General features: G+C 41.1%; 1 protein-coding gene across 1 annotated transcript in view; it reads left to right on the top strand.

The window, feature by feature from the left end:
• The first annotated feature begins 5353 nt into the window (after positions 1-5353).
• Positions 5354-26449, top strand: part of SYT10 (synaptotagmin 10) — a 33642-nt gene continuing 12546 nt past the window's right edge. The window contains exons 1-3 of the mRNA XM_005527912.2: positions 5354-5504; positions 17284-17641; positions 23803-24367. Of these exons, the coding sequence (XP_005527969.2) occupies positions 5354-5504; positions 17284-17641; positions 23803-24367 (1074 nt within the window). The remainder of the gene's footprint in view (positions 5505-17283; positions 17642-23802; positions 24368-26449) is intronic.

Here is a 26449-nt window from a genome sequence, read left to right on the forward strand (position 1 = left end):
GATACAACCAAATGGGCCACAATATCCTTTATTTATCAGGATTTTTAATTAAATATTTTTTTAAGCAGAATAAATTGGAGCTGTTATAGGAGGCACTCTACCATGAAAATCAAGTACAGAGGAACAAAACCGGAACAAAAATTATATTCACTGAACAAACTCCCTGTGTCTGTGTTTAGGTTGATAATAGAGCTTGAAAATCATTAAGGAGCATACTCACAGCCATCTCACCAGAAGGCACACAGAGACAGAAATTCATTAGGTGCAGAGAAATAGCCCAAATTAATCAGCAAAACCTGGCTGCATTGAACAATCCTAGTAGCAAAAAATACCTTATTTCACCAAAGCTTAGGGTTGGCTTGTATTACCAGAGAGTATTTTAAGAAAGTCAGCTTTCAGGAAAAACTTTGAAAAGTATGCTGAGAGAAGAAAAATATTTTTTTTTGTCTGTTATTCTATGGGTTCTTTAAACCAACCAACTTTGAAATCATGAAATTATTTCAGCATTATATCTTGTCCTGAAGCTGAAGAAAACTTGCTAATGCTAGCCACAACCTCATTCCTCAGTAAATGCAACTAAGAGAAAGAAGGGAAAGTAATAAGAAGAAAAATGGCAACAGAGATCGTTAACATGCTAAGATTCAATAGAATAATGTCCTTTTAAGGCACCATGTCACACATACATGCTCAAACATGCTGCTTCTCTGAGACCTTGCTTTTCTTCTGCTTCAGAAATGAGGTGAAAATTATAAAAATGAGAGGCTGTGTGGATACAGCCACAAAGAGGAGACAAGGAAGCTCTCAACTGAGAAATGGCTGATATAAAAGGTTGATTAAACCCAAAAATACTTCATCTAGAAATAAAAAAAAAATTTAAAAAATTTAAAAAACCCCCAACTATCAGAGGAGGAAACTGTCTTAAATCTGCTCCTCTTACCTCTTCCAACAGTCTGTGTGCTGGACACACCAAATGAGGACCAACCATATCCATTCTCCCCATTGGCCAGGATGAGCTCTAGGAATCTGCTGGCTTCCCAGTTGATTGCTCTGCCATTCCTCCTGCTCAAAGAGCCATAAAAACCACCATAACCCATGCTTAGGATTCTGCAGTGAAAAAAAGGATTTTATGTAGCCAGTAGCTAAAAACCAAACAACAATTTGCAGTGGATGCAGGGCTCCAAGACACCAAAAATTTGTCAAAACCATGTATCACTTACAAAGCACAATCTGAAATAAAATAGAGTAGTAATCACTTTGTCCTCTGTCCCTGACTAACTGTTTTGCAGGACTTATCTTAAATCTTCATAAATTATTCCATGCCATACATCTTTTAAAAATGTTTTCGCAAAACTGCCAACATTGTTAGCTGCTGGCTCTCAGAAGTGGCTTCATCTGTTTGTGCAGGTCCTGAAGGACTGTCTTTGCTCAGATTTGTAGACATAAGTACCAACTGCACCAAATCAAGTGGAAAAAAAATAAAGTAACAGTTGCTCAGCATTTCTGAAAATTGAAGAAACATCTGTTTGGAAAAAATATGGGGAGCTCTTTATGAGTTTTATTCACAGCGAATTAGAAGTTGGAGAAAGCAACCCAGAGGAGGACTCTGTAGTACCAGATATGGGAGTGTGGAAGCAAGAAGGAAAAGCTGATAAAAATGGTAGGGAAAAAAAGAAAATAAGGTGTTTTTTTATTTATTTTTTTTTTATTACTGCTTAAACTAAGGTAGAGTCCCTGTTCATATATGCTCATGGCAGTCTTTCTTTCTAATTCACATGATAGGAACATTCATCTTTGACTGTCTCCTGGACTGTTGTATGCCTTTTTTTTTCACTTCTTACTCAGAAGTAGAGGTTTAAAAATAAGTAGGTAGAGTAAAGCAATCTTTAATGTTTCCGGGTTTATTTTGCTGTTTACAAGGAATTTATGGAGATGTTTTTGGGGAAAAAAGTGTATTTGTAACTCTTGCAAAAGCAAAGCATGTTTGTAACCTATGGTTTTGATCTTCTATTCATAGCTTCTTAAAAGCTGGATGTTGAAATGTCTCTTTTCCCTGAGCCCAAATGCTCTTTTTTCTACATTCTTACTGGATTCCAACTCAAGAGACCACGGCCAAAACTTTTATCTGCCTTTAGATATAGGCTACCCTATATTGCCTAAGCTTCAAAAGCCCCAACACAGTGCTCGCTAAAGGATACTTCTTACAAAACCGAGCATTTTTGCCATGTTTTTCCTGTCCAGAGCATAGAACCCTTACCTCTGGTTGGATACGTCATGGACAACATGGAGATGAGAATATGTGCAATTAATTTGAATAAAGTGAAATTTTCTCCCTTAGTCAATAGGAATCTGTCAAGCCAGTATGAACCTGGTAATGACCAGCAGTCAGTACAGCAAGAGTTGGTATGGTCTGGTCTGATGTGAGACTCCCAAAGGGAAAATTCATGGTCTTTGTGGATACCTGGGCAAGTGATGCATCTGTATATTAATTTAAAAACTGCCATGCTATTGAAAATCAAAGCAGTGGGAGTTGTAGCTCAAAAACAAGCTGTTATGTCCTTCCATGTGCAGAAAAAAGTAGCTTTCCACTGAAAGAACATATTGGAGAAAAATGCCATGGTTGGTAATCTGAATTTACATTTAAGTCTAAAATCTTCAGTAGAAAAGTGTAGCATCTTCTTCATCAATAAACTGACTCCAACAAAAAAAGTTGTTTCTGGAACTGGTTTAGGAGAAGTTAGTCAGTATATGTCACCAGAAGAATCATTAATCTTCTATTGAAATTAATCTCATAGTACTTAGACTAAGACTATTCTATTGATTCATTTAATTTTATATCCATGCTACTTATTGAAGAACAGGATTTAGATACTTTAGATGCCTCTGATAAAGGTACAATAGTACTAGTTAGTGTGGCTGGTGCTTGCTGCATACCTAAAAGCATTTTTTAAAACTGTTTAAGACATCTGACAGGGATGAGTTGGGTGTCCACTTCCAGATACCTACCTGAAAATCTTCAAAACCAGAGGAAGTTTTTTGTGGTTTTTGTTTGTTTGTTTGTTTTAATTTACTGTAGAATTCACCCATTTGTGCTTTTCTGCATCTATATATTTATCAATAATATCAATAAAACCAAGGTGGTGTGATTTTCACTGAAATGAAATTTCTGTGTGCAAAGTCACGCAATATAGAAATGCACCAAAGTCTCACTACGTAAAGAAACAAGCAGGATAGCAAACTGATCTATGTGTGGAACTTTATTATAATCAGTGGCAAAGCTGCCATTCACTTCAGAGACCGAAAATTCCATTCATGGACTGTGTGATACATCTATGGGCACAGTCTGTAGAAAAGTTCAGAAGTGGAGGAGCTTAGGTCTCAGCCTTTAAATGCAGTCCTTGCTTTCATTAAAACCAGTTTCTGATTAAGACCCTTTCTATGTTCTGTGTATATGCATCTCCTGTTAGCTTTTGCTAGAGTTCTGGGTATGTCTCAAAGATAAACAGACTGCTTAATTCTTAGCTGGTGATGCATGACAGAATTTTGGAAACAGGACTGTAAATGTCACACAGACAGTAAATATGTTCATATTTTGAAGTTTGGAAGTAGGCAGCAGTTGCCTTCACTGTAATGAAAATATCTGCATGCATTTTTATTGATAGAAAGACTATTTTAATAATTATACAGATTTAGGTCCCTATGAGGGTGAAAGGAGTCTTCAAATAGACCACAGTTCTGTGCCCTGACTAGTCACAGTCTAAACATTCTAAGATTTGACAGAACATTTTGCAGCATTAACACAGGATTTTGACAATGCTAGTCTTAGGAAAGGCGTTGAATGGAGAACAATTTCTTTAGTAGCATCTGATATTTCTGAAATATGTGTTATATCTGCAAAAAAACCCTCTGTGGAACAGATTATGTGTTGATGTTACAGTTTGTGTACAACCCAGTCTATTACTTTCCTAAGATTTTGAAAACTGTATGTGTATGAATTCATCTGTATAAATGCATGCTCCTTCAAAACACCAAAAGGCTGTGTTTTTAACAAGCATCTATGCTATATAAAGCATAGAATTTCAGAATTAATATTGGCATAATAATTCATTTTGTTATTCCATAATTCAGCTATTGAAGGATGGTTATAAAGTTTGCAACTGTTAAACTTGACAGGTTGCTAGAGATATTTATTTACATGTAACAGATAAAAAATTCTAAATCCGGAGGGAAAAGAAAGCACAGCAGCACAGAAGTTAACTTCTTGTGCCATGAAACCAAGACACCCAAACAGCAGACTACAGGCAGTGCTGCTAAGTGAACCACTAGCAGACGTCCTTCCTGCTATGCCTAGCTAGAATTAAGCATTGCAAGACGTATGTATGCCATCGAACTAGAGGGATTGTCCCTCACAAATACAAAATTCTGCCAGAATTTCAGTAAGTAAATGAACAAATTAACAAATTATTAAAAAGAAAAACTAACAAATGAAGTCTTGTTCAGCTCCACAGCCAATAACTGAAACAACCACTAGCGGTATATGCTGTGCTGATTTTTAGAAGTATATTCAAACACATGCCGTACCTCAAACTTTTTTATCTATAAAATAACCAAACAAAAAAAACAACTAATAACTCAACTTTTGTTGAGGAAACAGACCAGACAACCATACGGTTCCTTTAACTCCTTAAGAAGTTAAAGAAATAGACAAAATCCACCGTCCCCCTCCCTCCGCTGCGGAGAAGCGGAGCGGAGATGATGATTCGGTCAATGAAGTTATTCGACGCGGCTCGGTAGCCCGCCCTGAAGATGCCCCTACCGAGGTCACTTCTGATTAAACGCTGGGGGAAGAACGAGGGGAGCGATGGGGAGCCAGCTCCGTTTCTTTCTTGTGGCGCGATGTGAGACCGGAGCGCCCCGCTGCCCCCGCTGCCCCGCGGGTCCCGCGGCCGGGAGGGGCCGGCGCTCCGCCCGCCGCTCCCCGCACCGCCCACCGCACCGCACCGCGCCCGAGCGGGGCCGCGGGGCGGGGGAAGGAAAAGTTTCCCGGGGGATGCGAGGGCCCCCCGCCCCCCGAGCCGGGCTGCCATTGGCCGAGCCGCCTGCCGGAGCACCGAGCCACACAAAAGGCGTTGCTAAGTGGATGTTTATTTTTTTCTCCCTCTTTTTATTTTTTTCGCTCCCCCACCCCCCCCCCCTTTTTTATTTTTTTTTGCCTCCCCCCTCTCCTTCACTACTTCTTCGGTTCACTCGCGCCGCTCCCGCCGCCGCCGCTCCGCTCCCCGCGGGAGGCAGCGCGGCTCGGGCGCGGAGCGGTCCCGCGCCGGCCATGGCCTAGCGGAGGCGGCCGGGGCACAAGATGAGTTTCCCGGCGGAGGACGGCGTGGGCAGCCTCTGCCACAAGGCGCTGCAGATCATCTCGGAGCTGTGCCTGGGCGGGCAGGTGGAGCGGGAGAAGTGCGCCGGCATCTTCCCCCTGGAGAGCGCCCGGCAGGGCATCGGCGGCACAGGTACCGACACCGGCCCCGCCGCCGGGCTCGTCCTGCCGCCGCCGCGGGGCGGACAGAGAGGCGTGGGCGGCCGAAGAGCGCAACTTTTTCCTTTGCTTTCCCTGCGTGCGGAGGGGGCGGAAGGGGTGGGGGGCAGGCACGCAGCCCGCTTTAAAATCCGCTCCCTCTCGCAGCCCGCCGAGGCCACCGAGGAGCGCTGAGGGGAGCGTCGGGACCAGCGCTGCGGGGCAAACGCGGGGGCAGCGGGTGCGGGGCCGGGGAGCACGGCCGGGTGCCGAGGGGACAGGAATCGCCGCCGGAGACGGCCCCGTAGCCTCGCAGCTCTCTCGTTTGCCGCCCGCATCTCCGCTTCGGAGAGGTTTTCCCCACGACGGGAGTTTGTCTGTATGGAAAGCCCGGCCCCGGGCTGCCGCCGCATGTGTTTGCGGGGCCGTGCGTGCGGGGAGCGGGGCAGGGGCTGCGTTCCGTGCTCTCGGCACGGGTGGGCAGCGGTTCCGTGCAGCCTGGGCTGCACCCGCTCGCCCTCTCCTGTCCCCGGCCGTCCCTCCGCTGTGATGCTGGGGGCTCGGGCAACAGGTTGGGCTGCGGGGAGTGCGGGCAGCGCTCGGGGCTCGGGGCGCAGCCGGAGCTCGGGGAGCGGCTCGGCACGTCCCGCCTGCCAGTCTCTCCTTCCTCAGTGGGGTTGGAGTAATTTGCATCCTCTCCGCTCATCGCTGGGGGAGGCAGGAGAGCCGTCTGACAGGCAGTGGGAACCTGTGGAGTCAGGGCAGAACTTCGGTCCGGCCCAGGAGACTTGCCCAGGAAAATTTGGGTAGGGTGGAAGGAGAAAATCAGGGTTAGTATAAACATTCCAAATTCAGAAAAATTGTCATAATGAAACTAAGATTTTGAGTTCTAAAAGTGGTGTCTTTAGTCCCTGATAGCTGGGTTTTCTGCACCTTTTGGAACTGACTCTGCACCGTTCCATTATCCTGTGTGGTGCTCTCTGGACACCTTGTTTTCCTTGGCACTTATTTTTAGGACAGGGCTGAAAAATTGCTCAAAGTTCTGTGCTTAATTTCTGCTAGAAGGGATTGATAACCTCTACTGTCTGTCCATAAATTCAAATGAACAGCTTGCATTATAGCCAGCAAATGCCAAGTGTAATAGTGCAAATTAAATTAATTAACACTGGGTCATGTAAAGCAGCAGGTTCTCAGCGTGTGCCCCAGCTGCACTGTCGCTGCCACGGCAGCTGATGGGCTTTTTGTTGTTGTTTTCTTTTCTTTGAATACTCATAGATTTTACCACAAATCCTGGGTTATTTGTAGTAACTCAGATCAAAATTACTGCTGTCTGTCCCTGCCCTACTCAGCCCAGCCCGACCCAGCTGCCAGGCAGGGCAGCAAGGTGAGGAGAGGCAAGGGGGCTGCAGCCTTTCCCCCAGCACGGATCATGAATAGTCTGATCATGCTCTGTGATAATCTTCATGGTCAAAATGGTAGTAGGTTGAATGAAAATAGCATTACCCTATGGAGCCTGGAAAATTGGGCTCTGCAAAGTTGGTGTATAAACAGGTGGGATATGAAGGACACAAAACATTCCACAAGGTAAACCAAGATCTGCTGTTTAGAGAATGTGAATCTTCAACACTTGGTTCAGTATTGCACTGTGTATAATAAGAGGAGCTTCTTTTTAAACATCTCTTGAAAGTCAATAGTCTTCTTGGGTTTCCATTTGTAAACCCTAACTACCCTATAATTGTTGCATTAGGGAAAAAAATATAGTTATCAGATCAGGAGCTGGAACCACTGGGTACCACATGTCAGTTGAAATCCTGAATCTCACTTTTTCCCCCTTAAAAGGAAACCAATATTACATGATAGGTGTCAACTTTATTGAGATGCACAGTGTATTGAGCATTATATCATTAACAACACTACTAATGAACATATATTAATACTCTGTCTCCAAAGGAGGAACAGAAACACTGTCATTGTTGATAATTGACAATATTTTAATATGTAAACACTTGGGTAGACATGACATAAATATAACTTGCGTCAACATTATGAGCAAAAATACTCTAAAACCAGTTAAAGCTGAGGGAAGTGGTGTCATTGAGAGGTGAGCCATGCCATATCTCTTCTTCTCTTGAAATGCACATAGAGTTCCTTGTCACCTCTATGGATAAAGCAAATGCTGTCCAGAGCATTGAACAACCATAGATTCACTTCATTAAAGGTGGAAATGTAAAGTTGATTCCATTTTCCTCGTCTCAAAAAGATACCTAAAAGTGTCACAAAGGTAGAATAGGTGAAAATCACTAATGAGAGAGAAGTCTAAACCTAGCCTGACAGAGCTCAAGAAGCATTTGGACAATGCTTCCAGGCACATGGTGCGATTCTTGGGGATGGTCCTGTTCAGCGCCAGGAGTTGGTCTAGGTGATCCTTGTAGGTCCCTTCCAACTCAGCATATCCTGTGATTCTGTAACCCATGAGGAGACAAATATTTGGAAAGAACAGTGCAAGCAATCTTTCAGAAAGAGTAGATGGTAAAAAGGAAAGTCAACCATTTCTATTTAATACAAGGGAAAAAAACATGCTCTGGAAGTTGAAAACACTGTGAAATGCAAGTAGAACTGCATTGATATGGTTACATTAGTGAGTGTGGTGACAGCTTTCTGTTCAGCTGGACCATGGAAAGCAGCCAAGCTTCTCAGAGGAATCAGCTACTTTAGGCAGGAGATGTATCACCCAATCACAGGCTCAAAGTAAAATATGAGGCAGTATTGACCCCATGACCCAAGAAGTTTTGGAGGGAAGCAGAGATTCTGGGCAGTGATTTCTTTTGATAGTGCATATGCCTAGATGGGAGAAAGAAGCATAAAAAAGATAACAGAAAAAAAACAAAAAAAAAGGAAGCTGGAGACACAGTCAGAGGAAGAAATGGTGAGTATGAGTCTGGGGAGGCTGAGTTTAGCAAAATGAAGTAACAAAGCAGAAAGGGGATATTCAGGTTTCCTGACAATAAGGGAACAGACAGGATTACATAAAAGAAATTACTGATTATTCAACAGGTTTTTTCCTCTCAGTGCCAGCACCAACACCTTAGGACCCTCAATTACTGCTCACTACTTGGGTCAAGAAGGGGTAATCTTATTTAGTGTAAAGAACAATCAATCTACAGAACTTACAGCAAATAATCTTCATGAGACAGAAAATTTTGTAAATTTCTAAGAACTTTAGACAAGTGAATATAAACATCTGTTGTTATATTTTCTGCCCCAGTAATTACAAGAACTATTAATTAGCTCATCTCAGGGGAATGCATAAGTGAAAAAATTAGGAAGCTGCTTAGGTATATGGTACCTTTTTATGATTAGATGACTGTGAATTTTCTTCTGGAAGTTATAGCATTTCTGGCAAAATGCTCAATTAGATGTGCAGCTGTTTTGTTTTAATTTTATATCATCAGTACATTTGGGCAAAATAATTAAGATGTCAATTATAAGAGTTAAGGTGGAAAATAAATGGGAGCTGGATGTGCAGGATTTCACATAATAAAATTTATCTCTAAACATAGTAAATTATTAATTTTCTCTAACTGTCCCAAACTCATATGCAGTGTGGTTATACTGGTATCCTGGCTCAGGTTATCTCATTAATAAAGAGCTCTAATTAATTCTTTCCAGCTAAGCATCCCTCCTCATTTTCAATGGAACCAAGCACATCAAAGGTCCCAGTTGTGAGCATTTCTGAAGATTAAGCCAGTTGCATACAGCATAATGAGAGGAGTTTGGACATTCTGCTCTAGGGACACATGTTTAAAATTCATTTTATGTCCTCTGCAAATGGTGGGCGCTTTGTGCTCTTTGCCTTTTTTTAGGCCTGCTGGTCATGCAAAACTTTATTCTCTCATTATCGGTTCCCATGGGTGAGCAATGTTTATTATAGAGCTGGAAAACCAGCTCTGTTATAAACATTGAGGACATATTTTAACCCACTAGAGTGGGCAGTGAATATCTTGAGAGTGATGTTCACTCCTGCTCCTTTGTTTGTCAAACAATTGATTTTTGAAAGTTGACCATGCAAAGAGCATCAGCTTCTAGGGGATAATTTGTTATTCATGTAAATATTCTACTGACAGTTATTCTGTTAACATAACAGTTTAACCTACCAAGTTTTTAACCCTACCCTTGATTGACAGTCTACTAAAAAAGTGCAGAGGAAGTAAGAAAGTACTAGAGCATCCTGCACATGGCCAGTCTGTAATACAGACTCACTCTTCCATGAAGAGCAGTGTCTTGTGTCCTCCTGCTGCAGTGGCACATGCCTCCTCTTGGCTGTCAGAAGCTTCTCTGGCAACTCTCAACCTGCTGGATGGCAGCTGATGGTTTACATTTAGTCCTGCTTCCTTTGAACACGCTGTGTTCACGCACACAATGTGCACACATCCACAAACAGCGTGAGCTGTGGCTATGCTTGCACTGCCTGGATGTATTTACGAGAGGGAGAAGAGCAGATGTACCCCACAGAGTGCTTGTAAATTCTTCTCAGTTGTGCCAAAGCAAGCGTGAAGGGGACGAGAAATGGCTTGGACAAATGTGAAGGCTACTGAGATCAGGGTAGGGCTGTCATACAAGAGAGGAGCATTTTTCTTTGTGATAAAGTAACTGTTGTGTGAAACAAGTGAGCATTCTGTTACAGAGAAATGAAACAGTGTCTCTGCTACAGGGGAACGTGAGAAAATCAAGCAACAAACATTTTAACAGTTATAGACTGACCAATTTACTTATTGTACAGTTCCTCACCTGGTTAGATCAATTTACTATCAGAGAAATAAGGCTTGGTGGGAAAAAAGTGCAGGGTTACTGAAAAGCATAACTTACAAAATCAGTGTTAACAATCTGTGAAAGCCAGAAATGCATTGAATTCAGCAGCATAAAGGCAAAACAGTGGGGGGAGGGCAGTCAATGTGCCACTGAGACCAGATCTATTTACAGCAAATGTGAAGGCAGTCACAACAATGCAGACAACAGCAATACATAGTTTAAAAAAAGAGGTTTACCAAAGAATCTTCCTCTATACACATTTTATAAAGAAATACAGGGGGAAAATACAGAAAGGTTTGCACCATCTGGAGGACAAATCTGCAAAGATGGAGACAGTGTTTTCCTGGGTCCTGTCATATGTGTGAGATATTTGTTACATAATGCTGGGTAAGAATAAACACAGCCATGACAATTCAAAGATGACACTTGAGCTGCATGAACCTCCTTACAGCTTATGGTTTGCTTGTGGTGAACAGCAGTCCAGTGAGCTTATGATGTGTTCTAATTTACTTGTCTCATCTAAAAGAGGACAATGAGGGCTTCTTGTAGACACAAAGAGATCCTCAAAAGTCTGAGAACTGTGCAGGACCAAGCCTAAGACTGGGTTGGGTTTTTTTTTCATTTAATGGAAAGCTAAATGGGCAGGTGTGGGTCTAGCAGAGAGTCCTTCCTGTTAAGTGAGAGTCAACAAGCAGAAAAGCATGCAGGCCAGGAAAAGCCTTGAGAGTGAAGACCAACAATTTATAGACACAGCTAGGCAAAAGTGAGAACCAGCATCTATAATACAGCTTAGATAAATTGATTTTGACAAGAGATTAATAATTCTGCATGCGGTGATCATGTAGTAACTCACAGTGATCCCTGAATTCATTTGGTTTCCCTCCTGTCAGGAAAAAAAGCTATCATAGAGTTCTGCTATGATTAAGAAGTGATCTACCAGCCAGAAAATGGTGGTGGCTGTGTGGAACAAATTCAGACACCAGAATGAATTAACAGGGAGGGAACACATTCACAATAAGGACAGAGCAAAAGTTTGAGGAAGATCTTCTAAGGATGCTTCTCCATGAGAACAGGAGAGGAGGTAACACCCACTCTTTTAAGTGAAAGGCTTTTTTTGCCATTTGGTATCTACATCAGGTGTTTTGACAGGTTCAGACTGAGAGAGAATATACAAGACTCTGCACCTGTCACATTCTGAGGCATGCTAGAGCATCATGTCTCCATCTGAAGGGATTTGGATAAGACAGAGGTAATTGTGAAAGATCTGCTAATGCAAAGAGAAAATTAATACCAGCAAGTTTTATATGTGCTTAAAATTTTCCCAAGGAAAACCAGACATCAGAAATGGTGGATTTTCTAGTTCATCTACATGGGGATAGCAAAGATTTATTGCCCCCCAACCTTTTATAATTTATAAGGGCCCTGCTTCACTTCAAATCCTAGAAAACCATAGACATTAATTTATCTGATTGAGCTGACTCCTGCTATTACATACACAAGAGCTCCTTTATTATGGAAAGGGTAAAGTTCCTTATGTCTTGATGAACAAGAGAACAAATTCAAAGTAAAATACATTTGAACACAGCTTACAGACATTGCACTTTAAATATTTAAGAGAACCAAGATCAGATACACACAAAGAAATCAGCCAGAGGAGATTAGAACACTCCCTTTCCCCAGGTGCTCCTTTCACCCCTGTTCCTTTTCTGGGAAGAATCCATTCTCTTTAGCGTGGTTCACATAAGATGTGCCTGACCCTCATACTCCTGGCATCTACCTCACAGCACTGTGTGGTGTTTCTGTGTCCAGGCAAGATCATGGATTTCTGGAGTATGTTTTTCCACATGCAGCCTCATGAGCCATACATTGCCTAAAATGTAAGAAACCTTAATTTGATTTTCAAATGGAAGTCTGCCAATGTGCATGTTTGCAAACTGATCCATGAACAGACCTTTTCTGAGGCAAGTTCCAAACAAAAACTTTTTGGAATCTGTACTACCTAACTCAAAACTCAAGAAACTACCTCGCATCCACAGAGTTAAAAAAAAAAAAGCAACACATGGGGTGCTTCTGAAGTACTTGCCTGATACAAAAGACTGGCTATCAAGTAATATTTTATGGTAGAAATGTATCAGAGGATATTTATAAAAATGCAGAGAATTTTTGAGGCTTCTCAATAGACATGCCTTTCTTAAATGAGAAATATAAAATTGTCCAAAATTCCATGTCTTGAAAGAGTAGTATTTAATTTAAAAAGCATGAGGAAACAGGATGCTTTCAGTTATTAAATTTTATCAAGACTAGAAATATGACATTTAGGAGACATGTCAGTAAAGAGAGTTCACCAGAAGTGAAATGAAGTCATTGGAAGGTCTCCCACTTACCAGAAGGGGTTGGTATGATAAAAAAGACCTTCTTGACATTCCTGAGTATACCAAGCATGAGAACAAGAATGGGAAATGCATAATTCTGTAAAAATAATTTTGCATTTTCAGAGGGATATCCTGTTCTGTGCAAATCTAAATCATTGCAGACAAGCTGCAATTATCAGTTCAGAAAGAGTTGTTCCAGATGGTTTTTGTTTTCTTTTGGACCAGAGACCAGTGAGGACATTATTCACAATGTTGACAATTAATGCTATCCCAGCAGTGTCTATATCTCCTTCTGCCCTTAAAAACTTAGGCAGTCTTTGAATTTATCACCAGTTCTCTGTCTTTAAATGATACTTATGTATGTGAAGTGCAACCCTGCTCTGATGACAAATCTATCCTTCAGTACCCATTTTTCTTCCCAACAAGGATTCCTTGTCAGGGATGTGAAGAAGCTCCAAGTCTGCGGAACTTTCTCTTAATGTTTTACATTCTTCAACCAAACATCCTATAAAAACTTAGTATAAGAGACATATCCAGCTTAACACACACATCTGCTCTTCTGATTATTTCAATCTTCACATAAATCTCATGTAATTGCTCAGCTGAATGACTGACAGAAGGAAGGACATGAAACAGTATGTTTTTTATGTCAATTTTTATTTTATGGCATAGTGATTGCTTTTTAGCAGTTGTGGCAATAAATGTAATTAAGTAGGTTTTCATACTGAACTATTTTCTGGTCCATTTTCTTGCAATTCAAATATTTCCTATATTTGTTGCATTATGAAATTCAATATGTGAGCTTCTTTAATTCATTAATAAAATAGCAAAAATTGAGACTACAACTGTTCATAGAATCAGTTCCTTATCTGTGCTTGTGAGACTTTAGATGTTTCATGGGATTATTTTACAGATATAAAACATATATTTTCTGTAAAGATTTTGGGAGCTTTTTAACTTTGAAGTAGTTTAATGGAAATAGAGAAAAACCGCTTAGAGAAAGTTGAAGTACGGGAGTAGGTGTTGAAAGGAGACAACAAGTTATTTGAAGGCTTGAAAAATGTCTTGCAGTGAAAAACTTAAATTAGAATTGGCTAGAAATGCTTTGATGCAATGTTTTCAGCTGATAGTATCTATTCATCATATTGAAGCTCTGCTGGAAGGGATCAATTTTCATATTTCTGGTTTTGAAATGTTTCCAGCAGTTTCAAAGTTGTTAAAACATCCTCCTCCAACATTTTCCAAATGGAAAAAAAACCTACAATTTTCAGTCTAAAAGTCTTCCTCTCAAAATATAACCTAATTATTCCAACTGTCCCTGAACTGAGCTGGAAATATTGCAAATCACCCAAAATTGAATTTATTTTTGTTTTCTTCTTTTGTTTCTTAATTTTTATTTATTTCTGGCAGACCACCAACGTTTTCAAGAGTTCTACCTTTTGTCACACTTTGAGAACAGAATAAAAATTTGGTCCATTTGTCTGGTTCAGTCCATCAAAGGAGGTTCTTCAGTGAGGCCTACCTCTGTATGAATATATTGAATTTGCTTTTGACTGTGTGTCGGGTTAACCTGGCCAGGTTTTGGTAGCAGGGGGGGTTCCTGTGAGAAGCTGCTGGAAGCTTCTCCCATGCCCAACAGAGCCAAGGCCAGCTGTTTCCAGGATGGCCTAGGCCAAGCCCCCACACGGAGGGGTTGCAGGAAAACATTTCTAAGGAGAGGGGAAAAAAATCTGTGCATCAGCAGCTGGAAGAGGGGAGTCAGAATTTGTGAGGAACAACTCTGCAGACACCAAGATCTGTGAAGAAGGAGGGGAAGAGGAGCTCCAGGTGTGACAGTGTATTGCCTCCCACTGCAGGTCTTCACCGCCGCAGCCCGTGGAGCATCCCAGTCCCAAAGCACATGAATTCCCAAAGGAAGCCGTGGCCCTGTGGGGAGCTCACCCTGCAGAAGGCTCCTGGCAGGATCTGTGGACCCGTGGAAAGAGAGAGGATCCCTCACTGGGGCAGGTTTGCTGGCAGGACTCACAGGCCTCTAGTGGGTGTGTGTTGGAGCAGTCGGCTCCCAAAGGCCTGATCCTGAAGGCCTGATCCCAAAGGCCTGATCCCAAAGGCCTGATCCCAAAGGCCTGATCCCAAAGGCCTGCTCCCAAAGGCCTGATCCCGAAGGCCTGCTCCCAAAGGCCTGATCCCAAAGGCCTGCTCCCAAAGGCCTGATCCCAAAGGCCTGCTCCCAAAGGCCTGCTCCCAAAGGCCTGCTCCCAGCAGAAGGGACACGCTGGAGCAGCACGTGAGAAGGACTCACGCTAGAGTTTGGGCAGGACTGTCTCCTGTGGCAGGGACCACACACTGGGGGAGAGCAGCGGGGGAAGGGTGTGAGGAAGAGGAGGGAGCAGAAGAGACAGTGTGCGATGAACTGATGCAGCCTCTGTCCCCCCCGTGCTGCTGGAGGGGGGAGGCAGAGAAAGCAGGAGTGAAGTTGAGCCCCAGAAGAAGGGAGGAGTGGGGTAAAATGTTCCCTGGTTTGGTTTTATTAGTCACCATTGATTTTACTGGTAATAAATTCATTTCCCCAAGTTAAGTCTCTTTTGCCAATGACAGTAATTGCTGAGTGATTTCTCCCTGTCCTTATCTTGACCCACAAGCTTTTTTGTTATATTTTTTCTCCTGTCCATCTGAGGAGGGGACTGACAGAGCAGCTTTGATGGGCCTCTGGCATCTGTCAGTCAAACAACTACAGACCATTCCCTGGCACTGAGGTCATGCAAGAGCCTCTCTCCTTGCTATTAATGTCTGTCATCTGCTGAAACAGAAGGGTCACATCCAAACCACCCACTAAGAATGATAATTTTCCTGTTCTAATCCTAGACCCTAGAAATTAGACTAGGCTAGGAATTAACTGGGAGGGTATGATCTCCAGACTCCAACGTTTTCTATATGTTTTTGCCTTTCTCATGCATTTTCATGAGGAGTGGTCTGTAAGTTTGTTACTGAGAAATGCACCTGGAGTTTTCATCTTCAGCTTTCTATCTTCAGCATTCTGCTTCATCTTTCTATCTTCATTTCTTATAAGGGCTGGTGAGGTACGTACTGTTTCATGGAGCTAATCCATACCTTTTTGCTCATGTGAAAATCTATAAAAATATGCTCAAACTCTCTTTGCACTTTTCCAGTGATTCAGTTAAGTAGCTTGGAGCCTGGAGTTATGGATACAAAGTATTAGCTGTTAAATTGTCAAGACTTGTTGTAACAAAGAGCAGCAGCCATGGCTTGAGGAATATTTAAGGAGGGTTTAGTGAATAATTTTAAGACACATAAAAGGCTGTTTTGAAAAGGAAAGGGATTTTTTGGCTATAATATTGCAGGATACTGGAAAAATCAAATGGAAGCATGTCACATAGAATAAAACTCCTAATTAGGAATCAACTGGCAGTCCTGGTGATCCACCATCTCCTAAAAGACAAGTGTGTCCATGAAATTTTGTTGGTATAAAATCTGTTCTCCTATCTTTGGCCAGGCTATTGGATATTCTAAGCAGTTTTGGCAGCAAAAGTCAAATACAGGGCAGCAGGAGTAGCTCAGCATACAGCATGATCTCCGTACAGCTCAGGGCATTTCACTGTGCTCTCTGAAGCCAGCTACATTTTCACAGCAGAATTTTAGATACTGTTATATCTGTGCTATCTTGGTCTGACACAGTCTTGGTGCAGAGCTGACAATTTAACCACAGAAGTCTCTTATTTATGACAGACTTTATCTTGTTCCTATTTACGCCTGAAAGTTAGGTTTTAAAATGTTTCTGAAGCAGCTGGCACACAGAGTACAGAATTTGGCAAATCTTGAAGAAATTTGTGCATCAGCCTAGCAGTTTAGATCTAATCTGTCTTCATGTGTACTGATAGAAAGTGTTGACTGTGGCTTAACTTTTTCATCGATGTGTTCTTGATATTCTAAATATGTGTTCTAAGGAACAAAGCATCAACAACCTTTGACTGAAATTAAAGTTGTTGATGTTTTCAGAGCTGCATCCTCCACCTGAAGCCAGTAAGTAAAGGGATGTGTACATTATCCGTAAGGAGAAGGCTGTCTATATAGGTGCTTGTTTTCAAAATTGGAAATCTAGATTTGGGAACAGAATTCTCATGTTTTTGCTTTAAGTCTCTGGGAGGATATTTGTTGTTTGATTAAAATAACTTTGCTTTAGCAAAGTAGGTCAATATTTCTTTCACCTACTGACCTCAAAGCCCTTAGCCAACAGTGGCTGGTATTTTTTGGGGATTGTTTCCTTACTTCCTGAGAAGGAAATTTCCTGAGAGGGATGTCTGAGTATGTGGTACACATACTGGCCCTTGGTCTGAACAATTAAAGGAATGTTTGTGAAGCAGATATTAGAAAATAATAACATCTTAAAGATACAGGCTTAGCTAGCAAAAAGAAGAAAAAAGAAGAAAAAACTCAGAACTTTAAATAGGATTTTAAAGCTCTACACAAACATAATAATAAAAATGCTTCTATCTCCTTGCCTGTCAATTTTCATTATTTTTTTTCTCTGCATGTTTGTCTGTCATGATGATTTTTGTTTCTAATTCCTTGCAGACGTCTCAGTCAGTCTCTTGGCAGTTGTCGTCAGCTTCTGCGGGCTCGCCTTGCTGGTGGTCTCACTTTTTGTCTTTTGGAAGCTCTGTTGGCCCTGCTGGAGGAGCAAACCTCTCATCTCCAGCGCCAGTAATGTCCCGCAGAGCAACTCCAGCGCTCCTACGGAGGTTTTGGAGAACAGCGAGAAAAAGGAAGTGAAAGAAGATGGGAAAGCTACCACCAAGGTACTTGAAGCTGCTCTGAAAATCAGCCACACTTCACCTGACATACCAGCAGAGGTCCAGAACGCACTGAAAGAGCACCTGATCAGACATGCTCGGATGCAGAGGCAGATCACCGAGCCCACGTCCTCATCACGGTAAGTCAAAGGCACTCACACTTGTGGCACCTTTCCCAGAAACAAGTAGAGTAGGAATGCTGCTGAAAATTTCCAGGATCCTGGATTATTCACAGGTTTCTTAGCAGTTATGGGTGAAACATCAGTCTTGTGAGTGTGAAGCCACGTTCTTCTTTGGACAGAATATTCTAAAACATATCAGTTACATAACCATTTTAACATATGAAAGTGAAATCTACATCTTCTACTACTTTGAAAAGATAGATGTTGCTACTTTAAGCTTTTCCTTTTTGGTTTTTGATTACAAGAAAACATAATTCAGTGTTTTTTTGAAAGGACTGCAAGTCTAGATTTTCACAGAGATGTTTTTTATAGATATATCAGTTGTTTTTGCAGATGAAAGTTTCCCTCTCAACCAAATAAATGATAGGTTCATTGTCGATGGCACATTTCTCTAAGGCATGGTTTGCTGATTACGAAGGAATTAAAGTTCCAGTCTAAAAATACAGATCCTTGTGGACTGATCTTAAAGCTGTACAGATTCCATATAGGTCTATAAATAAATGACAAGCATGCAGCATTCCTTAGTGGTTTCTTTAGTATTAAAGTGGAGGACACAAACTTTAATTTTGCATTAGATGCCACTTTATATTGTAAAGCTGTGAAGACATGCAGGTACCTATAGATTCAAATGGGATTTTCTTCAAACACTGTCAGCAAATTTAATGCATAGGAACAAACAATGAACTGCAAAGGTCAAATCCTAAGATAAAAAGGAGATTGTTTTATAAGCAAAGATTGGGAAAATTAAGGCTAAAAGAGGCACCTGACGTATTGTGTAATGCCATAAGTTACAGTACAGATACTGTGTAGGATGTAGGTTTTTGTCAAAATGCCATTTGCTAAGGAAATACATACTACCAAAAAAAAATAAAATCCCAAACCAACCAAATTAGAAAACCCACTAAACCCAAAGAAACAAACAAACAAAAAAAAAGGCTCACATTTGCAATAATTAGAGACAAAAGGAGGAGAAGACACATGCTTTACACTGAGCAGGCACATACCTTGCTGGCCTCCTGGGAGCCCTAAAGACAATGTTTGGCCAGCTCAATGTTTGCAAATGTTTGGCACTCGTTGTGGCAGTGAGTGCTCAAGTGCTTTTGCTCAGCTATTCCAACCTCATGGAACAGCCAACAGGAAGCCACAGGAAGCTCACAAAATGAGAGCACTCCAGCCAGAGGAGGTCTGACTGACTTGAGCAGCCGAAGCATCTCCTGAATTATGAGGCAGTCCAGCTGGCTTTAAGACACATTACCCTGGCTCTGCCTGGTTCCTGCTACTGTATCCATCTGCTCAGAACAGGAGCACAGCATCCAAACCACACTGAGCAACATTGCCACAGTGCTCAGATAATTCTGAACTTGTAACTGTTCTAACTAAACACAGGGGAACAAATGTTGGTACAGTTTAGCATGACAAACCCATTACCCAGCTCACTGCTACCTAAAGAGATATTAACTGAAAGAGTTTTACCCATCAAATCCAAGTATTCAGACTGTCTGACCTCCTGAACAGACAGAAGAAATGGCTGGCTGGCAAATCGACTTGAATAGTCCCAGTGGTACTATAGGGGAAGAAAGAAGTTCCAGGGATATGCTCCAGATCTACTTCAGGCAGTGAAAATATTCTCACAGGTCTCTAGAGTGATTTGGACTGGGATCTAAATTAATACAAAATATTTGTGAAGCCAAGGACAGTTGTACAAAAGAAAAACTGCCCACCAATACCAGTCTTTGTGCAACCTTGTAAAGGAGGTTTCTTTTTATCTTCTCAAGTTTATCAGGGTTAAATCTCCTCTGAAAGGGATAGTTCCTGTGCTTTGAGTAACTTACAGTCCTACCACAGCAACAGTCTGTCACTTCTCTCAGCGTATTTATATATGCATATATATACATATATATATATATGCATTATATACATACTCATTCAGTAGCAGGGTGTTTGGAAACATCACTTTCTTTTAGAGTTGGGTGAAAAATTCTGCATCCTTTAACAAAACATGCTTAGAATGACATGTGCCTTAAAAATTACCCAGAAGTGGCGATCTTTCTGTTTGTAAACACATTTTATCTACATCCCGCCTACCTTAAGGGAGTCTTAACTGAACAGCCCATATTAATTGCTGCTGCCAAGAATATCAACATTTAAACCAGTTTTCTGAATTATTCCTTACTATGTGTTGCCCCAGCTGGCAACAATGTACCAGCAAAATGACCGAAACCTGACTCTGGTGCCCTTGATTGGGGGCCCTAAATAAAAAGGAGCCAATGGCAGATGTAGAGGAAGTGTAACTTCTCTTCCACCATCTTCAATGCAGCACTGCTTTGTTGCCCTCAGGAGTCCTGAGGGATGCAGATGCACCCTCTTCTAAAAGGATTCCTTTGACAAAGGATCTCAGAGGAATGCTTGCTGTCTGGATTGTTTCCTGTACGCTGCTCTCACCTGAGCTGGGGCAAATTAAAGAGTTGTAACCAGTTTTACAATGGGTTCATAAAGCTATCAGCTCTTAATAAAATAAATTAAATCATATTAAGTCATTGTAATTGAAGCATGAGGATTTTAATAAGCCAATCAGAGCAACATTCAAATGTGCCTGATCACATTTTTTAGACTGTACATTTAACACTGAGACATGTTAGTCTGGGGAAATGATACACTTCTGTTTAGTTATAACTACATATTTTTCATAGTCCCTGATAATATGAAAAGACCCATTTGTTAAAAGCTCTTTAGTCCTTGACACCAATTAACCAGTACACTACAGCAGAACTGCAGCACTGGTGCTCATTTGCAAATATTTTTTGCTCTGTGTTATTGAGAACCACCCTTTCCCATACTCTGTGATAATATTTTGCAATATAGTTCATTGCTTCTATGAAAATCCAGTCTTCAAACACTCACCTGTATTTTCCAAGAACATGCTTTTTGCTCTTTAGCATCAGCTGGAGAGGAACATGTTGAGCCAGTCTGTTCCCAAGGGGCACAAAGGCAAAAGTGAAGTGCTTGGGTTGGTTAAGGGTAAAGAAGAACAAATATATCTGTTGATTTTAGTGTTTGCAAGGAGAAGAGAGAAGCTTTTGTTCTGTCTAAATACCACCATTGATCATGCCCTTTTCTGGATTTGGACCAAAAGATTGCTCTAATGCTATCTAGGAAAGCTAGACCTGAGTCACCTCTCATAAATCTCAAGTCATTTCATGAATCAGCATCCTATCCCTCCCTTTTGTCACAGATGTGGCTGTCTTACTGAGTTTGAAATCAGCTTCATAGTGTCATTATGCCCCTGAAAATACAGTTTTATATTAGATTTACATACAGATTTGCTATCACTCAAAATGCATTTCCTCTGTTAAAGAAGGCAGGTCTACTATAGGAGTGGAGCATGTCATGTAAGAGTCAGTAGAGGTTGAAGTACCTGGATTTGCACATGTTGGTAGCTCTCCCACATTTTAACAACCTGGTTCTCTTACATCCTTGTATTTCATTATCACAGTCATTAATCTCTTTGTTACTGCAGAACAAAGATAAATATGTTGCCATGACAACAATGAAACACCTGAATAATTAACAGACCAATTAGCTGTCTTGGTGAAATGCTGTGACTCAGAACAGATACTAGGCACTGTGTAATTAGGACTTTGGCTTACTAGAGCAAAAGTGCTGCTGGTTCCCACAGGGAACAACCATACAAATGCATTCTTTTACTTTGTGACATCTCACAACAATTCAGCAGAGGATCTGAAATGCATGAAGTCTGAAAATTTCAAAGCTGGTACCTTAGAAATCATAGATTTGGGGTCTTAAATATTGCTTTTGCATGCATTAACTCAGATTGTCATAAATGCAAGGGAAGTTGAAGAAAAGAGAATTTGTCATGCACCTGTATCTGCTCAAACTGATGTTGTACAACCAGCTTCACTGTTCCTCCTGCAAAGGCAGTTTTAGCTGCTGCTTATGTACAACAGGGTTTGAACATGATACCCCCATGGCAAGGGGACTGGAACTGGGTGATCTTTCAGGTCCTTTCCAACTCAAACTATTCTATGACTCTGTGATCACCTCAATAACGCAGCTGCAGGTGTGAGGGGCACTCAGGAAGGCCTTCCTTAGCACTGACCAAAGTAGCAGTAACACAGGTCTTCCTGGACCTCATTTTGAGTCAAAGATACTAAAAAGATAGTCCTTAAACTGCTGCCTGCCCAGGAATGTGCTACATTTTGGGTGGAGTTCATCTCCTTCCCCATGTTCTGGCATGGCCATGAGGTTGTGCTTCTTGGAAGGCAAAAGCACCAGAACAGCTGTGAAACTCCCCAAGGACAATATTCTACTTTTCTGACCAGTCAGGGCCTTTTCATTCCTCACTCCATTCCAGTGTGGACATTAGACACTATGAATTCAGGGAGTTTTGATGTTTAAGAGGGAAGAAAATCTTTCAACTTGCCCATCTGTAGAGAAAGAGAGGCAAAGTGATGTGTTATTACATATATTACAATATTAATTAACACATATGTTACAAGAGGGACGTATTGTTATCTAAATTTGAGATCCAAACACCTGGATTTTTTTCAGTTACTTCAAGTCTGGGCTATGAAGCTCTCCCTGCCCTGTTTTTGTGTTGAGCTAGGACTGCTCCCTGCACCTAGCAGGACTGAAAGAGCTGAAAGGGGTAACGTTCTTGTCTATTATTGAATAGGTGCAGACTATCCTCTTGCATCTCTTCTCAGCTGAACTGTGGCAGTTTTGTGTTTCATGCCTTCTGCAACCTCTTCACTTACAGCAAAAATACAAATAATATCTATGAAATGAGTCCTGGTTGCTTTCAAATGGACAATTTGAATTTCTGTTTTAAAGAAAGAAACACACAGCTGTGACACCTCTTGTTTTCAGAACACAACACCACAGGGAAACCAAGCAATAAGGCAAGACTACGTGTGGCATTAATAAGCAACTGATTGCAAAAAGCAGAGGAAATTCTGACAATTGCATTGTTCTTTAATGGTAACTAAGTGTGCTCACAGGAGGAGGTGGTGAGCTTCTGCAGCACAGATTGTTGGGGTAGGGAAGTACCAAGGAAATGTGAAAATGCCTAAAAAATAAACTGGATAGTGTAGTTATAATGGCATCTGCTGCTGATAAATGCTGTGAAGCTTTATTTTTTTTTTTACAACACTAAGGTTGTATGGCACTCCAGGGGTTTGATTTCACTCTTAGTAAGAATGGCACTAACTCGCCATTTGGATTCATGAGCCAAGATAAGCCCATAAATATATATGTTTATGCAACATTGTATTATTCAGAATTGCAAGGAATTTAACATAGTGTTTCTTGCTAGTGGCACAGGAATCAGCTTTCTAATACCCAGCACAGCAGACCATGAGAACAAAAGGATGGGAAAAAAAAGCAATGAAGCAATGGCAGAAAATTGTTGGCAAAACTCTGAAACCCATTGCAAGCACAACAAAATATTCCCAGTGCTTTTGGAGAAGCCAGCCTGCACCTCAGTGTAGCAGATACCAGGCAGGTGTATATAAAATGTTGTAGGATGGCAAAGTTCTACACTAAAAACCTCCAGGCACAACTCTGCATTTCTCTTTCAGGCACCTTTCACTGTCATCAGTGTGAAGGCTGGTAAATATTTAATTGGAAAACCACCATGGAATGCCTCCAAAAACTGGAGAGTACTGATGAAAATTCTGCAAGTGCTTTTTTTTTTTTTTTTTCTGTTTAACCATACTTTACTCCAGCCCTAGCAAAATGGAATCATGCGAGGTTGGAACTGTCAACTTGTTCTGTGAAAGAACATGAATTCAGTTTCAGCAGCATAGTCTGAAAGCTAAGTTATAAATATATTTATTTTTGGTACAGTGGGTATCCCCCTAGGCCAAGAAATTAATTCTGAATGATCATTTCCTCTCAAGGGTGCTTTAAGACTTGCAAAACACTGAAGGGGGTGTGGAGATGATTACTTTTTAATTCTTTTAAAGACGGGAGTCCTCACTAATTTTTTCTTATGTTTTCTTTTGAGAGATGGTCTTTTCCCAGAGATAACCATGGCTTGTTTTATGTGTCTCTGTGTGTCTCTGTGTGTGTGTGTGGTGTGTGTGTGTGTGTGTGTCCAGGCACAATTCTTTCAGGAGGCATTTGCCAAGGCAGATGCAAGTGTCCAGTGTTGATTTTAACATGGGGACAGACCCGGTTTTGCAAAGGGGAGAGACCACAACCAGCATTGGGAGAATAAAACCAGAACTCTACAAACAGAAGTCTGTGGATTCTGACGGGCAGCAAGAAGATGTGAAAACATGTGGAAAACTTAACTTCACTCTCCGGTATGATTATGAGAATGAACTTCTGGCTGTCACAATTGTCAAAGCCTTAGATCTGCCTGCTAAAGACTTCACAGGAACATCCGACCCCTACGTTAAGATTTATCTGCTTCCAGATAGGAAAAAGAAGTTTCAGACACGAGTTCACAGAAAGACATTAAATCCTGTCTTTGATGAAACCTTTCAGTTTCCTGTAGCCTATGATCAACTCAGCAACAGGAAATTGCATTTCAGTGTTTATGATTTTGACCGATTTTCTAGACATGACATGATTGGGGAAGTTATTCTTGATAACCTTTTTGAAGTCTCAGATCTCTCCAGGGAAGCCAATGTATGGAAAGACATCCACTGTGCCACCACAGTAAGTAATGCGTTACAAAAGCATTAACATCATATTTTCATTTCTCTTTTGTAGTTTTTGGCAGTGTACCCTGTTTATCAGCAGAGTCCAAAATAAAAAATAAATAAAAAGAGGAGATGTAAATATTTTCCTTTGAGCACAGAGAATAATGCTTGGGAAGATATAAAATTTAATTACCAAAAAATCTTCTGGGAACATACTGTCATCTTTATGGCTCACTGTGTGTATATAAATTACATTTATTAATTAAATGCTACATCATGAAAGTCATTGCTTAGCCAGAACTAATAACATTTTCCTGTTAGCAAAATACTTTGTCCTGCAAAATGACCACCTATTAAGAAAAAGGGCCAATCCTATCCTGCTCTTGTTAGGAAATATTCATAGGTTAGAAATCTTGGTAAGGAAAGGAGGCTAAAAGTGCTTGAAGTGTAAAATGTTCTTTGCTGACTGCACTGTGCTTAGGGCCCCCAAAAGCCGTATCTGCATTGCTGCAGGTTGCCATGAAAACTCAAGAGGCACAAGCAAGAAGAATTAGGCAATAGAAATTAATTAATTTATTGTTGCAAGCAAGAAGAGGAGGTCTGTGCATGGGTGACAGGAGGAATGGCAGGCTACCAGAGAACAGCGGTCTCCAGATATTGCTTTATTAGCCTTGACTTCCAAACTCATCCTCCCTGGCTGGGATTTGAAGGGGGAAAAAAAACCAGTTAAAATAGTGAGGTGTAGGGTGTTTGTTTTGGTTTTGGATTTGGTTTCAGTTTCTTTTTAACTAGCATGCTATTTATATAGAAGTTTTGCCATCCCTGGTTCTGTGGGTGTACCCAAACAGTGTGACTCATCCCAGGGTTTCAGCAAAGGCCAGATTTCCACACGGGGATGAACAGAGGACAGACCAGTACTACACATAAGTGGCAGAAGCTTCTCACCATCCCTTCTCTGCAGCCAGAGATTTCCCATGCCTTTTTCATCAAATGCTTTAATGATGCTCCTACCTACTAGGCAGACAGGTTTAGGTCTGCATTGTTAGAAGCATAAGGAGCACCAACATGGCCTCACCGATTTGAGCATGAGCATTGTGATCCCTGCGAAAGGAGAAATACCAGAGTGTAGAGTAGTTGAGGCAGTTTTCAAATGTGAATTCACAACAGCAGCTATTTATTTTATTTGTTTTGCTGGGCCTACAAAACTTCTCCAAACAGACTTCAGCACACCTCCAGAAATCTTAATCTGTGTGTGCTTAGTTTGATCAAGCTTATATTTCAGGTTAATTTAGGAATTGTGTTCTAAAGCTTAAATTTGAATCTTTGTTTAAGGTCTTTGGATAATAGTGCAAATAACGATTTTTAAAAATTTCTTCTAGCTTTGATATTGTGTTTAATACTTTAGTAATTACTTAAAAGCTCACTGGTCACTTGGAGCAGGTGTATCTATGAGATCTTTAACTGATAACTAGAACAGTTTCAACAAATAAGAATATCTGGGCTGTTCATCACTGGTTTTGAGCAGACTGAAATGCTGTACCAGATTATGCATTTGGAGTTGATTCTAATACATATCTGGATGAAAATGGTTGCTAATCTTGGTATTGGATCCCAGTTCAAGTTTCTTCCTCACTTAGGGTTAGTGCATGCAGTTTTAGTGCCTAACTCACTCTGCTGGTGTTTTCATCTGTGTCAAGCTAAGAGAAAGCACGAGGTTTTTGGATTTCAGCCTTTCAATCGGTATAAAGTACTGCATGTGTATGAAAAGGTTGTCTCCAACCATCAATAACAATAGCCACATAAAATTGAGATGTCTTCTAGTGTTGGGTAACCTCATCAGCTTTCACAAGCCTTACCCTGTTCTCAGAAAATTATGTAAGAAACTGGCAATTGATTTTTTTTCCTGGAAAAATGAAGCCTTCCTAGAAGATGTCCAGTAACTGTATGTGCAATGTGCTGCCTTATGTTTTACTTAAGCTATTTTATGTAGTAGTAATACAAGCTTCTAGTTCTGTCATTTCAGAAACTGTAAATTGAGAGAGCCAGACCTTCACCAGGAATAAACACTGTGTGAGATGTCAATCAGTGAGGACTTACT

Source organism: Pseudopodoces humilis, chromosome 5 (genome assembly GCF_049639895.1).
Source record: "Pseudopodoces humilis isolate 2021_Gansu_Grassland_sample_001 chromosome 5, ASM4963989v1, whole genome shotgun sequence".
Taxonomy (NCBI): Eukaryota; Metazoa; Chordata; class Aves; order Passeriformes; family Paridae; genus Pseudopodoces; species Pseudopodoces humilis.